The following is a 16,545-nucleotide window of genomic DNA, read 5'->3' as shown; positions in this document are numbered from 1 at the left end:
TTTAAGTTGAATGACCAAAACGTAAACTTATTAATAATTTAGTGATATTATATATAATTTACTCATTTTATAATAATGAAACCCGTGGTTCAACTGACAAAACTAAAAATAATAAATCTAACCAGTTCAACCATCAATTTTACTGCCGGCTCGGTTCTCTCGCAACCTCACCTAAGAGTTTATTGGTATAGAAGAAATTAGATGAACCAAACCACAAGCATGTGATAATTGACTTTAAACCTGCCTAACTGCCTAACTCAACTATCGATAACGACGCAAGGTATGATATCAGCCATACAAATTAACCATCAATATCGCCATCCATTATTTTTGTTTTATCAATAAAATTGGAGCTCAAATCCTTATCAACTACATTTAAAAATTAAATAAAATTTACTCATAATTTATTACTTTCCATTGTAATTAATTTTTTCATAATTTCAAAAAATTACATTTATCATCGTTAAAAAAAATTAAAATTTCAGCTTGGAGTAATAGACGATTGATTCTCAAAGTGATGTTGTAAACATATTGACAAGTGATGCTAAAGATGGGGAGTTTAACTTAGGGTGAGTTTGGATGGGCGGTGCGTTTACCTGCAGTTAGTGTAAAAATAGCAGTGGTGGTAAGATTAAATACTGTAGCGTGAGACAAAAAGTAAGTTAACGCACCGCACCGCACCCAATCGCCCATCCAAATTCACCATTAATTCGGAAAGTTCGAGACTATTTGAAGGAGTGAGAGGTGGTTATTCAACATGTTTATGAGGAAGGTAATAAATTTGCTGATAGCCTAGCATCGATGGCTTGGAGGTAAACATTACAAAATATTTTCTATTATTCTCCTCCAGTAGCGCTATTGATGTTATGTCACCAAAAACCGTGTTTGTTTAATTTATATATTTTCTCTTCTATTATATAAAAAAAAGGAAATAAATAAAAATCTATAAAATTTCCAGAACGTGCGAGATCTCTTGCTTGAATCCAATCCAGAGAACTGCTGAATCACCTGACACAATGGGACAAATCCCATCAAGGTCCCTACAACATTCCTCATTTCACTTTATTTCTTTTCGAAAATTTCAGCATTCGATAATCATATTAAATTTTAATAATTTCAAAATTGAACTGGATGAATTGTTTGAAAAGAGCCACCAGCTCTCACAACTGAAGTGACAAAATTAAAAATTACTTGACCAAATTAAATTAAAATTTTTTGAGTGGTTATATGCAAATTTATCACTATATTACATTATAATTTCACAATTTGTAAAGGGACTTGATTATAATTTTACCATTAACATCCCCTTCAATGAAAAATAGCAATTTAGCCCCTCTAAAATAAAAAAAGCGTAAGTTAACACATGATAGAATTATGATTTAGTCCTAAACAACTTAAAATTATAAGCTAATAAAATGATGGAATTGCATTTTGACTCTCATAAGACTTTATAATTCAATTTTGACCATTCCCCCAAAAAATTAAAACTTTACCCTTATTTTTCTATCGGTTGAAGTATCATAGAGGCTCTTATATTAAGGGCTAGATTGCATTTTACCTTTCTACTTGAAAAAAATAAACAAATTAGTTATTGTACGTTAAATTAAATAGAAAACTTATTGTTTGGTTAAAATTTTCATTCATTTCTACTATTAAAAACTAACGTAGCTGATGAACTAACCAGACAATTACACGTATACCTCATGCTGACATATAAAAATTACTTTTTACTAATAAAAATGAATAAAAATTTTAACAAAACGATCGATTTACAGTAGACATCAAGCAAAGCAGCATTGACCCAACAGTCCTCAATTGTGAATGACAGTGACAATTTAACCACATTATGTGCACCAATAACATAGCTGCGGTTGTCCTCAAATACTCAAATTTCATTTGCTGTTCAAAACTTACATATACATCCATACATATTTATATAATTTTCAATTGCGTGAACATTTGCATTGCTCACCAACTTTACACTACTGTGTAATTTTCTCTCATTTGCGTGATTCATTTGATTTTCAAATCTGTACACGTCCTTTTCTAGAAATTTACGTAAAAAATAACGGGTTAATATAATATTTAGTCCCCAGACTTATTAACTAGGTCCACTTGTATTAGTATCTTTGTTTTAGTTTACGTTAATAACTGAATTTGATAATTAATTCTATTCGATCCCAAAACCTAAAAAATGTACTTGTTTGATGATGTGACACTTTTGAGAATTTCACGCAATCAAAACTTGATGAAATTCAAGTTTAAAGATTAAAATAAACTTAATTCTATTAACCCGCTGTTTTTTCTTTTTACACATACTCAAATTACTAAAATAGATAAAAGAAATATAGATACTAAAATAGACCTAATTATAATGTTTAAGGGTCAAAAATAATATTTAACCCTAAAATAAGATATCAGCATCTTTTATCACAGATTCTTTCTAAAAGAAAATCACTTCATTTGTTTTTAATTTTCACCCTCTAACTTTCGTGAACGTACACAAAAGAGCTAGAATTAACTGGAATGCTTGCCACTAAAAAGAAAAAAGAGGATAGCTTGCCTACTTTTGGAGGGCATGCCCTTTTTTATAATTTTAAGTAATTTAAAATATTTTAAAATATATTTTTTATATTCACCCATATTAATTATATTTTTACTAATGGGATATGACTATGATATGACCAATAACATGGATAAAGGAGAATATGGATGTTGATTCACTTCCAATAGTGCATTCACATTATTTGAGCTTCTAATATAATATTTATTTTCTATTCAAAGGCTAAAATATGCTATAAGTCGGTCTGGTTTTTGCATTTTGTCATTTTTACTTAAAAAAGTAGATGTATTAATCTCTATACCAAGATTAAAGAGCAAATTAGTCCTTATATCTTAGCATGAGGCACATCACGTATTTTTAACGATATAAATGGATACAATTTTAATAAAAAAACCAATTTGCTATATGATCTAATACATAGGGACTAATTTATTTATTTTTTCGAATAAATAAGATAAAATGAAATTTTACTTTTACTTTCACCAATAATCTTTCATTTTCAATCACTTTCATACTTTTTTTTCCCTTGAAAACCCCTAATTAAAGGATATTTATTAGATTGTTGAAAATGTTAATTAATGTATTGCCTTTTAAAAAGTCAATTAAATTAATTAATTATTTTTCAAAAAGTCCTAAGATGATAATTAAATAATCAATCTTTCACAATCTTACTTGTAATAAATGTTCCTCTTGAATTTCTATAAAATATATATGTTAGGACCTATGGCTGAGGGACACACTTCAACTTTTAACTTGGGATCGCAATAAGCTATATCTAGTAATTGGTGGGATTTGGGTTAATTTAAATTTCTAAAATTTTAAATTATTTTAAGTTTGAATTATTTCGAGTTGAAGTTATTTATTTGGATTGTTTGTATTATTTATGGTTCAATTCATTTCTGTTTAGATTATCTCCAACTATGAGTAGGGTAGGGATAACAATAGAATAGAGTAGAAGTGAATGTCGACAAATTTATCACTAGTTAACTTGTTTTGCTCTCCACCATATGTCCTACTCTAATATGGATGTGTGATCGTGAAAATCATTACTACGTCTATAGATATTAGAGTCATTCATCCTTGTCCCACCTCATCTCGCTCCACTTGAATTTAATTTTTGTTTTGGTAGGTATATTTAATATTTTCAATATTTTAAAATTAAATAAATATTTAAACATATAATATATGAATTTTTTTCATAATATTTATATATGCACAAATTTCTTAATGCTCACTGTCCAAAAAAGTTCCACCTCAGCTCACTCCATATTTAATTTTAAAAAAAAGTATCGATTGAGTTTTAATTCTATTGGCATTGGTACTATTGCCAAAATTCTATTGGCATTGGTACTATTGCCAATATAGGAGAACGTGAGTTCGAGTGTGCTGAAGCGTATTATCCTCCTATTTAGAAAAGAAATAGATATAATAAGAACATATAATAAAATTAATATTACTAATTTTTGTTCCGATCAAAATTCAAAGACTGAAATTTTTAAAAGATTTTTAATGTCTTCAATTTAAAGACATAGTAATTAAACATAATATTTTTTTAAAATAATTAAGAACCAATTTCTTAAAATAAAAAATCGACAAAATAAAGTAAAAAGTACGCTTTTTATTATTATTAATGTCTTCAATTTTAAAGACATAATAATTAATTATAAATCATAATGAAGCTTCTTTCATTGAAAAAAAATAAAGTGAAAAATACCTTCTTTTTTTCCTCTTGTTTTTTTTATAAATTAATTCCTTTCTTTTAAGTATTTTTTTTCTATTTATCTGAAAAAATATTTTTATTATTTTTAATTATCCAAATTAGATAGAATTTTAATTAAATCCAGAAATAGTGGGAAGTGGTTGTAGGGTGCTTCCTAAAATCCAGTAAACTATTAGTAGATTACACAAAGATCCTCAATCCATTTTCCACCGTCCGATCGACATGATCAAAATCACTTACATCTCATGATCTTAAGAAAAAATTTAGGGTAAATTATATCTTAGGCCACTAAACTATTAGTAAGTTTACATTTTGGTCATTCAACTTCAAGAAGTTACAAAATGATCATTGAATTATTTGAAAGTTTTCATTTGAATCACCGAATTTTTAAAATCGTCGTTGTATGACCTTCTCTATTCACACAAACTACACTAATTAAAAGCTCTCATCCCCCCCTTTTTTTCCTTCTTACAATTCATTTTTTTTACATTAAATAATTTTAAACATTACGAATCTTCAAACCAAAATCTAAACAAATTTATTCTCTAATCTTCGATACTGACCGTCAGATCACATTGGATCTAAGGTATATTTTTCTACTTATCGATGAACACTGATTCACCGTACCGGTCGTTGAATCATTGTTAGAGTTCACTAGATAGACTTTAAAAAAAAACTTAACACTTTGGTGACTTAAATAAGAACTTTGGAATAATTCAATGACTATTTTGTAACTTTTTCAAGTTGAGTGACCAAAGCACAAACTTGCTAATAATTTAGTGACTTTGGGTGAAATTTACCCTAAATTTTTAATCCCAATAAATTGATTATGCGAGCGGTAAATGGCAATAGTAAAAAGATTTTCTTGTTTCCATTTTGTTTAGATTTTTATTTTCCCGGAAAATCTTGTAGACATCCTCGTGTTCATATATATATATATAGAAATGTGTGTGCTTAAAAGAAAGAAAAAGAACAGAAGAGGCAGTTAACTGAAACATTACTTTCTTCTACCAAACCGACGAGCATTTAGATTCTTGAAAAAAAACCCAGATTTCAAAATTGAAAACTTTGTTGTTATTGGGAAAAGAAAGGATCTTTAATTGACTGTAATTAAGTTTTTTTCTTCTGACATAGAAATTCAATAAGAAAGAAGGTAGAAGAATTTTCTCCCCCAATTAGCAACCCTGGCGTTCATAGATATATTTGTTGAAGAAAATAAACAAGAAGAAGATCAACAAGGGGAAACTGTTTGGCTCTTTCAAGAAGAAGGGAAAAGTGAGCCAAATATGGTAGCTGATAATGGTGATGAACCAGATGATGATAATAATAAGTTAACTCTTCATGTCCCTGAAACTTCCCATCAAATTAGTACTGGTATATATATTTTTTCTCCTTTTTTTTTGGTCCCATATTGAAGATTGTTCTATTTCTAATTCTGGGTTTTTCTTTTCTTTTTTTGAAATTTGATTGGATTGTTCATTTTTTAATCTTGGGATTTTGATGTTCTTATTGTTTGCATGGTGAAAAAGTAGTTTATTTTTGGGCTTCTGGTTTTTATTTTCTTTTTGGGATTTTTCATTGTGATTGTTGTATGGTCTCTTATTGCAAGTTTCTGTTGGATTTTCACCACTTTTTGTGGCATTTTCATACTAATTTTGGGTATTTTAATTGTTCTTTTCTTTGATAATTTGATGCCACAAAGTTTCATCTTTCTGGGATTTTTAAATGATCTTTCTATGGGCTTTTATTGCATGTTTTGTTGGATTTCAAGGCTATTTTCTTGTACTTTCTCTTATTATGTTGTATTTGCTGCTGCAAAATGTTATATTTTTCATGCTATTTTTGGGGGTCTTCTGATTATCTTATTTGATACTTTGATCCCTAAAAGTTCTATCTTCCCGGGATTTTGATGGTCTTTTTATTGCATGTTTTGTTAGATCTCAACACATTTACTTATTTTTTTTCAAATTATGTTGTGTTTGCTGCTGCAAATGTTGATCTTCTTGGTGTTTTTCGTTATGGTAATGGTTTTTGTACAGTCCAAATAGTTCGTTGTGTTATTTTTCCATGGTCTTTTATTGCATGTTTTGTTGAATTTCTACACTTTTTCGTGTACTTTCCCTTATCGTGTTGTGTTTGCTACTGCAAAATTTCATCTTTCCTTTGTTTAGAGCCTGTTTCATACTATTTTTGGGTCTTCTGAGTTCTGACCAGGTAAAAGTATCATGGAAGCACTTGTTTTTTAGCAAAATAATCCGTATACATTAGATCAATGAGCAAACCGGTCTTGACCAATTTGTCCTTTGATCTAGAGGGACTAATTTGCCCATTTTTAAGTAGAGAGGGCAAAATGCAATGTATAGAGCCCTTATTTTCTTTGATATTTGTTCTTTCCCTTATTGTGTTGTATTTACTGCTGCAAATGTTACCAAATCATCACTTTTTTTTATCTTAAAAGATGCCTACTTTGTTGGAATCAAGTTCTTGATTGTCTTCTCGAGTGAGTTTTGATCTGATTAAGCTTGATTTGCCATTTGAGCTCATTTGAACTTTTTTGGTGAGTTTTTCAGATTCATGGTTCCAAGCTGGTTTTGTCTTAACCACTGGAATCAACAGTGTATTTGTCTTGGGATATTCTGGAACCATCATGGTCCCCCTTGGTTGGGTCGGAGGCGTAGTTGGTTTGCTTTTAGCCACCGCGATATCATTATACGCAAACATGCTTGTTGCCAAGCTTCATGAATTTGACGGGAAGAGGCATATCAGATACCGAGATCTCGCAGGACAAATATATGGTACGAGCCTTAATTAATGTTAATGAACATTAATGTTGTCGTTATACGTTGTTTGATTATTGTCTCGTTTTCAATAGGTAGGGAAGCTTATTATATTACGTGGGCATTACAATATGTCAATCTGTTCATGATCAATATCGGGTATCTCATTTTGGGTGGTTCCGCTTTAAAGGTAAGACCCTGTAGTTATATTTTAGTTATAATTGCTCAAAGTTTTGTCGGGAATCGGTCACATACTGCTATGCAACGCAGGCTTTTTATGTACTTTTCAACGAGGAACATACTTTAAAGCTTCCGCACTTTATTGCCATAGAAGGAGTTGTGTGTATTTTGTTTGCCATTTCGACACCCCATCTCTCGTCTCTAAGAATATGGCTTGGATGTTCAACGGTTCTCAGCCTGATATATATCATTGTGGCGTGCGTGCTGGCAACTAAGGATGGTAATTTCTAACATTTTTCGTATTTTTCGTGTTTTTGTTTTTTGCATGGAAGGCTTAATATTTGAGCTTCATACGCATATGCAATTATACGTATAAAACTGGCTCGATATTTGCCTGCCTTCAGTTTGATAATGTTGGCCACCACTTATCTCGTGTTAATCAGTCGAGTCTCATTTGGAGCCCTGATGTTCGTTCTGTTTTTCACTTTGTCTGATATTGTTGGTCAAAATTTATGGTTTTTGCCCTGTTTATATGGCAATAACGAGTCTTTTGCTGTTGTAGGACTCAATGCTCCGCCTAGAGATTATACCATACATTGGACATCAACCACCAGCCGGATTTTTTCAACCATTGGGGCATCTGCAAATCTCGTTTTTGCATTCAATACCGGAATGCTTCCCGAAATACAGGTAGGTGCTGGATTATATCCCGCTTGAGAGAATTCCCAAAATTCGATGAAATTATTGTTTAATTTGTAGTCATTGTTTAACAGGCAACGGTGAGGCAGCCTGCGGTGAAGAACATGTTGAAAGCTTTATACTTTCAGTTCTCTGTTGGAGTTGTACCGATGTATGCCGTTACCTTCATCGGCTACTGGGCTTACGGATCTTCAACGGCAACATATTTACTTAACAGTGCAACCGGTCCACTTTGGGTCAAGGCATCTGCAAACATTTCCGCTTTCCTACAATCCGTCATCGCTTTACACGTAAGTGTCTATATATACCCGTTCATAATATCAAAAAAGAAACCCAACCCTAACTATCTCTTCTGTTCCCGTAGATATTCGCGAGTCCAGCTTACGAGTACTTAGACACTAAGTTTGGGATCACTGGAAGTGCGTTGAAACTACAAAACATAGCCTTTCGAATCTTAGCTCGAGGCAGCTACCTTACAATCAGCACGCTAGTATCGGCCATGTTACCATTCCTCGGAGATTTCGAGAGCCTAACGGGAGCATTAAGCACGTTCCCTCTAACATTCATCCTCGCTAACCACATGTTCCTCATGGCGAAGAAGAACAAATTGAGTTCATTACAACAATCATGGCATTGGTTAAATGTTGGGTTCTTTGCACTCATGTCTGTTGCAGCCACAGTTACAGGTATAAGACTTATTATTGTGGATTCGAAAGAGTATCATATATTCGCCGACGTGTGACGATAATGCTCGAAAATTAATGAATAGATGAAGATGAAGGGGTTGCAGATATTGAGATTACGAACTCGGGGTTGTTACGGGATGTACATGTGTTACGCTGACCGTGTTAAACCTCGAGTTCGTATGGAATTTTATTACGTATTCCATCGCTCGAGTGATTTTTTTTTTCGGTTACGATGAGTGTGTATTCTTTTTTAATTTGCAACCTCTGATTCAACTAGATGTTGAATAAGGGCTAGTTTAGTATTGTAAGAAAAATAGTTTGGTATATATATATATAAAAACTGTGTTTAAAAAGTACTGTGAAGAAAATATTAATAAAAAATGTTATGTGTTGTTTTAATGAAAATGTGTTATGAATGGGATATTTTTATTTCTATAAAATTAAGGGTAAACTATCAAATTAATCATTTTAGTCCTTTATATTTGAAATGTTACATTTTAATTACTTAACAGTGTAATGGTAAACTGACGTAACATGTTAAATATCATTTTAAACAAAACTTTTAAGTTAGGAAATGGAAAACATAAAAAAGAATATAAATATGTGGTCAATTATATAATTTAAGTTAATTTTTTTTGAAATGATGATTTAACGTGTCACATCAGTTTATAGTTACTTAAAATGTTACAACACGTGACTAAAATATAATATTTTAAATATAAGTGATTAAAATGTAACTCGAGGTAAAAAAAAGACTATTTTAATAGTTTACTCTAAAAATCATTTACGGATTTAACAATTGAGTTTGAATTTTAAAATCTCATAAACGAAAAATTTAAATTTGTAAATAGTAGAAGTTAAAGTAAAGACAACATTGGCTCGATGAATTTGAATTTTACGTGGAATGGTCCAAAGATAAAATTTTGATTGGAGATAATATTAACTCGATTTAAAGATTATATTAAATTATTTCGCACAAAACCTATTTGTTTCGAGCAAATTAATATCAACATTTTGCTCTAAAATTAAAAATAAGTAAACCTTACAATAGAGTAAAATTTTCACTATCTCTATTGTAAAATTTTATCTATTTCGATAAATAATTTTCTAGTGCAACTATTTTAATAATTTTTTTCTATTTCATTTTAAAAAATTGAAAAAATAATATATTTTTTGAGGAGTAAAAAATGTTTTAATTAAAAATCATGACAAAATGCTTTTTCTTTAAAAGAAGTTATTTAGTTATTTTATTATTAAATTTATTAATTTAGTATTTAATATTTAAAATAGTTAAATCCCATTCTAATTTGTTTAGAAGGACTGATTTGCATAATTTTAAAATTGAGGGTGAGTTATTGAAAATGTACATCTTTATAATATTTTAAACCATTAATCTCATTTTCCATCTCTTTCTCTAGATTTTCGTTTTCTTCTCCTAGGCTTTCAAATCTTCTCTTCAGTTCTGGATTTTCAATCCAATTAAAGTATTTAATTGCTTTTTAGAGCAAATAAAAACCCTAAATTCTCAACGAAATTTGAAAAAGAAAAAGCAATTGAAAATTACAAAAGAAAAACATGTCGAGATTCAGAGATCGGACTGAAGATTTCAAAGACGCTGTACGGCAATCTGCAATTTCATCAGGTTTCAACGAGGTAATCGATTTTATATTTGTAAATTTTTAATAATTTAAATCTTCGATATTTTTTCAATAGTTTTTAATAGTTGTGTTGGATTCTGATTTTTTTTTTATAGTCTAAATTAGCAGCAATTATGGCGTCTTTCATAATCCATAAACCACGGCAAAGGACGCTCTTTCTTAACTCTGCACTCAAAACGGTAAATTGCAAAAAATTTCCAAATTCTTTTTTTGTAAGAGGGAATTCCTTTTAATGTTTGAGTTTTTTTTAATTAGTTGGAGAGTATCGGAGCTTTGGATCAGTTCTTGTTAAAGCACCGTAAAGATTACGTGGATCGTCACCGAACAACTGAGCAAGAAAGGGACAGCATTGAACATGAAGTAATGTTTACAGGCTTTAGCTTCCAACATTACACTGTTCTTAGTTTGATTAGCAAATTTTTGGAAATTTTGCTTTAATCTACCTATAACTCTAAGGTAGTAATGCATTTTGATGTGGTAAAATTTGTTTATGCATTTAAAGGATTAAAAATTTTTTAGTTGATTTCGGATTTTTGGTGTTATTGTGGTCTTTATTGAATCATACCAAATGGGAAGGTGTAGATTTTGATGATAGGGGGTATGTGTATATAGCGGTTATTTCCGGAGAGAGGAAGTGTTTGATTGTATTCAGTTCTTTGTTGCTTTTGATACAGCGGAAAATTTTTATATTTCAATTAATTGAAGTTTGTGATTGTGAGTATTAGATTGTTTATATGTTACTAAGGCAGAATTGGTTGCAGGTTACTGCTTTTGTTAAAGCTTGCAAAGAACAAATTGATGTTCTCAAAAATTGTATAAATGATGAAGAGGCAAGCTCGAAGGGGTGGCTTGGGATTAGGGATTCCTCGAATGCTGATACGATAGCGCACAAACATGGAGTGGTAAGGTTAAACTCTTCTTCCTGTTTTTCGAAACAAATTGGTTCTAGGGCTGTCTACTTTCTAAAACTATCCATCTTAAGTTGATTGATTTAAAGAATTGGTTCTAAGGGTGAAAGTATCATGGAGGCCCTGTATTAGGAGTAAGATTGCATTTTGCCCTCTCTTATTTAAAAGAATGGGCAAATTAATCATTATACGTTAGATCAAATACAAATTAGTCTTTTTTTGTTAAAAAATTCATCCATTTGTATTGTTAAAAACTGGCATGGTTGACAGGATAACCATACAGTGACATGTAGCATGCCATGTATACTGCATGCTAACGTACAAAGACCAGTTTTTAATAGTAGAAATGAATAAAATTTTAATAGAAAGATTAATTTGCTCTTTGATTTGACGTACAGGACTAATTTGCCCATTTTTTGAGTAGAGGGGGCAAAAAGCAATTTGATTCCTACTACTGGGACCTCCATAGTACTTTACCTTCTAATTTGTCTCTTTTCCGATAAGAGCTAAATGATCTTATCAAGATTCGAGCCTTTATCTTTTTCTTTTCATCTTTTTACACGATAACTTGAGCTTCCCTTGTAATAATATTTTATGTCCTCGGCATTGTTCTTTCGATAACTTTTTATTTTTGCATGATGCCGTTTTCTTCATCTCTCTAATAAAAAAAAGATAGTGGTATTGTTAGCTTGATGAATGAAACGTTTGTGCTCTTCCTTAATATTCAGGTACTAATTTTGAGTGAGAAACTTCATTCGGTCACGGCACAGTTTGATCAGATGAGAGCTGTTCGTTTCCAAGAAGCTATCAATAGAGCAATGCCAAGAAGAAAACTTAAGAAGGTTGTTGACTCAAATTCTATAGATACCTCTAAACCATTGAACTTGGAGCACAGAGAGACCAATGAGAATCAACCTGAACGTCTTAGAGTCCAACAGGAATTACTGGACGATGAAACCCGTGCTCTTCAGGTAATCAGAATACTTTCCATTGTAGGTTTTGTATAGAATAAGTTTGATTACTTTCCATTCTATAGATACTAACTGCTCTGCTTATTTATATAGGTGGAGTTGACTAGTCTTCTAGACGCTGTTCAGGACACCGAAACTAAAATGGTGGAGATGTCTGCACTAAATCATCTCATGTCCACACATGTTCTGCAACAAGCTCAACAGATAGAACATCTTTATGATCAGGTGTGAAAATGTTCCGCTGCACATTCACTCTCTTTGCACTGCCAATATATTAACCTTGTATTTTCCTTTTCCTATATTAATCCATTGTTACTCATTAACATCATAAAATCTCATTTACGAAACATGATTAGATTACGTTCGATTGTATTAGCTGGATTTACTTTATGGGACGGTAATTCTAGTTTACAATGTCCTTTTATTGAAAAGTGAATGAAGTAGATACACTTTATGGGATGATATTTCTAGTTTACAATGTTTATTATCGAAAAGCGTCTAGGGTCGGATAGTTCATTACAGTAATTGAATCAGGCATTTCAGCGTGAGATAGTGTTTACTATTTGATCCAATATATAGGGACTATTTTGCCCATAGTACGGGGGCCTTTATAATACTTTTACAGAGATAGTGTCATATTTTTTTTCAGCTCCAAGCATCGACTTTCCAATTTTTTCCTCCTCTTATGCAACCTCTAAATTGACACCGTCATTTTTATGTCTTCCTGCAGGCTGTTGAAGCAACAAAAAACGTAGAGCTCGGCAACAAAGAGCTTTCACAAGCTATCCAACGGAACCGCAGTAGCCGGACCTTTCTAGTGCTTTTCTTCTTTGTTCTTACCTTTTCAATCTTGTTTCTTGACTGGTATAACTAAAAACAAAATTGTACCTTTTTTACCATTTTAATACACTGATCTGTTTTTTTCTTTCCCCAAAAGAACAGAAAAAAAATTCCCAATCCTTTCCTTGTAGATTTGATGGGGCAAAGCATCTAACAATTTTTGAAAGCAAAACTGATGTGAGTTTTTTCTTACTGTAGTTCCCTTTCCTTTATGAAGAAAACAAGGTTGAAATTTTTTGTGTTCGTCTGTAGTATACATCATATGTTTTAGGCAAATGTGCAAATTGATGGAGATATATATATACGGTAGTTCTTACGAACAATTTGACGCATCAGGTTTTGCTTAGGTCGAGTCGAGTTTAAGATAGATTTTGTGATCCAAGTAATCTCAAGATATGAAACCTCTTCTTTCAATCTGGGTTGGGTCAATTAGGGATTAAAAAGTTGAGGTATCTTGGGTTTATGGCATTTTAAGTTTTGGATCATTTGGGTTTTTCAGTCATGTTTTTGAGCCATTTTTTAAGTCATTTCTAGTGCTCGGCTCGGGAGAATTTAGGGGATGTTCAAATGGTGAATTTGGTTAGAATGTTTAACTGTTATCGGTTATTAAATTTTATAATTGAATCCTCGATTGAACCGACTTAATAAATATTATTTTTAGTATAATAAATATATAATACATAAATTAAATAAAATCTAATCCAATTTACAAAGCGAACCCAATAGATCAACCCAACCCAAGTTTATATCAAAATAAAAAAAATTAATAAAAAGAACTTACAATAAAAAATTATCAACTAACCGACTTAACCGAATGGACCGACTGAATATATTAAAGTTAAAAAGACAACATCACTCTTCCAAAAGGTCCAATGACTCAATACTAAGGCCCAAATCCATATATGGTTATACATTGGACTTACAGTCTTTTATATTTCAGCCCCCTTATATAAATTCCCCAAAATTAGGGTTTTTAGTTCTACCCTGTGCAGCTACCTTCATCAGAAATCAAAAGGAGTAAACCTCAGATTCCAAATCGGAAAAAGAAAAATGGTGAAGGGACGCCAAGGGGAGCGAGTCAGGTCATTTTGATCTTTACATTTACCCTTTCAAAACCCTAGTTTTTTTATTAAAATTTCCGGTTTTAGCTTATGTTACTCTAATTTTTACCTTCAACTTGTTATTTTTTTTAATATTTGTTTCCCATTTGCAGACTCTATGTAAGAGGAACCATCTTGGGTTACAAGAGGTAATAAAACTCTAAACAGTTTTAATTTATGTTAAGCTTTGCTTTTGCTTTAGGAATTAGATAATTTAAAAAAAAAATTGATTACTTAATTAACGTTTGAGTAACATTAGCCGATTTAATGTGTTAGGGTTTAGGGTTAATTGTGTGATTGAATTTCTAGGGTTTTCTTTGTTGGACAGGAAGTAATTGGTCAATTTACAATAGAGGTCACTCTATTATAGGGACTTCATCAATTTAGTCCCTGTACTATTAAAAAGAATTGGAATAGAGTTAACGTTTTCTGTTAAAAAATATCATTTACTGTTTAACAGTATTAATATTTTTTAAGTTTTTATGGTTTTATAATTGAATTATTTTGTTTGGTATTGAACTGAAATTGAAAGAAATAAGTTTCAAGACATCTTTTATATGGTAAATGTTAACTCTGTTACAATCTAGACTTATTTGATTCTTTTTAATAGTATAGGGACTAAATTGATCTATTTAATAAAAGAGGGACTAATTTGATCCGGTCCCAATAATACAAGGACATCCTAGATACTTTAACCGAAAGTAATTAGTTGTGTTAACTAAATGATGAATCAGGTTATATATTGTTCTTTGAATTTGTTTTCCTTCTTTTATTGCCTTGTTTTTGAAATTGGTGCTTATGATTTGTTCGGTGCCGATGGGTGTTAGGTCGAAGTCAAACCAGTATCCTAACACTTCATTAATCCAAATTGAGGGAGTTAACACCAAAGAGGAAGTAGCTTGGTATGCCGGCAAGCGTATGGCTTATATTTACAAGGCTAAGGTGAAGAAGAATGGTTCGCATTATCGCTGCATTTGGGGCAAGGTAACTAGACCGCATGGTAACAGTGGTGTCGTTCGTGCTAAGTTCAAGTCTAACCTTCCCCCTAAATCTATGGTAAGTGTGATATATCTGTTGTTACTTAATCGGTTTATGTACATTCTGCTTTTAGTCTTACATGTATGCATGTTTTCGTTCCTTTGTAGGGAGATAGAGTCAGAGTCTTCATGTACCCCAGCAACATTTGAGGTAATGTCGACTTCCTGGTTTATGAACTTTGTTAGTTGATTTGTCGGGTCGTTTTAGTGAATGTATAATGGTAGTACCGATAATGATTCATATATCAGTTGTATCAGCTCTAGCCACCACATGGCATAATTCAGCTTTACTGATTTTTATGTTGTAGCTTTTTGTCGTTTCTGCATCCTTGTGATCCCGATTGTTGCTATGGTAGAAACAATCCATCATCTTTTATCCTCGTTATTATAGCGATATTAAACTGTCGTTGTAAATGTGGAATCTCGTATAATTATGAACATTTCCTATGTAGAATTCGAACCTTTTGTCCAAGCTCCCTAATGTTGTATCTTCTTCTTTCCCTGCAGTTGTCTAGATGCCTGACGGCATTCGATCGATGACTCAAGTGACTGTGCCTTTCCACCAGGTTTTACAAACTTTGTCGAAATGTTTTGTTTTCAGTCATTTTGTTTCTTTACTACCATAGAAACTCTGCTTTTGTCCAAAATGTCTCTTCTATCTCGGATTTTTTGCGTGTTTGTTCATGGACTTCGAAGTTTTGGGTAATCAATCATTTATGGAACTGAATAGCAACTTTGTTCTTCTTGGACCATTTATTTCGTTATCGAAGTTTTGGGTTGGGTCAGGTTAGCCCGAATTCATGAAACTTTTGTTTGAGGCCCATATTCATACAGGTCAGATGCACCATATCTATCATGGTAGTTTGATTTACATTCAATTCTGAATCCAACGGTTAAATTATGGTTTTAGTCCCTCTACCTTGCTCAAGTTGTATATTTTGGTCCTCTACTTTTAAAATGTTAAGTAGGTCGAAATCTGTTAACACTTTAATGTTATTAAAGTGATGCCATAGATTTTTACTGTAAGAAAATTCTATTTTGACCATAAGAAAGTTACTAACAAAAAAAAGATCCTTTTAACCACTTTAACATGTTATCAATAGGCATTTATTACTAACATTATATCGGCATACAATCAGATCATACCAAATAGTATCAAATCTTAAATTTGAGTATAATCGAGGGACTAAAGTCAAAATTAGGCTCAAAGTATGATGATGGTACGAGTGCATGTGGTATCTACTTTTTTTGCGTTAATAAACGTGTCATAAATTATTAATTCTATTAGAAACTTTTATACCATTCTTATTATTATTTATAAATATGTCAAACTTGTAAATTAGAGGATGATATGTGTTTAAATGTATTTTAAATCATATCTCGTTAACACGGTAACAATGTCAATC

General features: G+C 31.5%; 3 protein-coding genes across 4 annotated transcripts; all 3 read left to right on the top strand.

Moving 5' to 3' along the window:
- The first annotated feature begins 5,137 nt into the window (after positions 1-5,137).
- LOC107935476 (proline transporter 2) lies at positions 5,138-9,021 on the top strand. The gene is made up of 7 exons (XM_016868093.2): positions 5,138-5,657; positions 6,854-7,078; positions 7,156-7,250; positions 7,331-7,520; positions 7,803-7,930; positions 8,014-8,229; positions 8,304-9,021. The coding sequence occupies exons 1-7, from the start codon at positions 5,570-5,572 to the stop codon at positions 8,679-8,681; spliced, it is 1,320 nt and encodes a 439-aa protein (XP_016723582.1). The 5' UTR covers positions 5,138-5,569; the 3' UTR covers positions 8,682-9,021.
- Positions 9,022-10,025: 1,004 nt separating this feature from the next.
- LOC107935461 (syntaxin-81) lies at positions 10,026-13,245 on the top strand. 2 transcript variants are annotated; one of them, XM_016868066.2, is made up of 7 exons: positions 10,026-10,278; positions 10,379-10,462; positions 10,539-10,643; positions 11,045-11,185; positions 11,920-12,162; positions 12,256-12,387; positions 12,893-13,245. In XM_016868066.2, exons 1-7 carry the CDS (start codon positions 10,201-10,203, stop codon positions 13,034-13,036), a joined length of 927 nt encoding a protein of 308 aa, XP_016723555.1. In that variant the 5' UTR covers positions 10,026-10,200; the 3' UTR covers positions 13,037-13,245. The 2 variants fall into 2 exon arrangements, with proteins under 2 accessions (XP_016723555.1, XP_016723556.1); XM_016868067.2 differs by having other exon boundaries at positions 10,047-10,278; positions 10,392-10,462.
- A 678-nt stretch (positions 13,246-13,923) lies between these two features.
- Positions 13,924-15,866, top strand: LOC107935464 (60S ribosomal protein L35a-1). The gene is made up of 5 exons (XM_016868071.2): positions 13,924-14,084; positions 14,216-14,251; positions 14,930-15,158; positions 15,248-15,290; positions 15,647-15,866. The coding sequence occupies exons 1-4, from the start codon at positions 14,053-14,055 to the stop codon at positions 15,287-15,289; spliced, it is 339 nt and encodes a 112-aa protein (XP_016723560.1). The 5' UTR covers positions 13,924-14,052; the 3' UTR covers position 15,290; positions 15,647-15,866.
- Positions 15,867-16,545: the final 679 nt, after the last annotated feature.

The sequence above is a fragment of the Gossypium hirsutum genome, chromosome D10 (assembly GCF_007990345.1).
Source record: "Gossypium hirsutum isolate 1008001.06 chromosome D10, Gossypium_hirsutum_v2.1, whole genome shotgun sequence".
Classification (NCBI taxonomy): domain Eukaryota; kingdom Viridiplantae; phylum Streptophyta; class Magnoliopsida; order Malvales; family Malvaceae; genus Gossypium; species Gossypium hirsutum.
The sequence above is the reverse complement of the archived record's forward strand: the minus strand, read 5'-3'. Positions and strand labels throughout refer to the sequence as shown.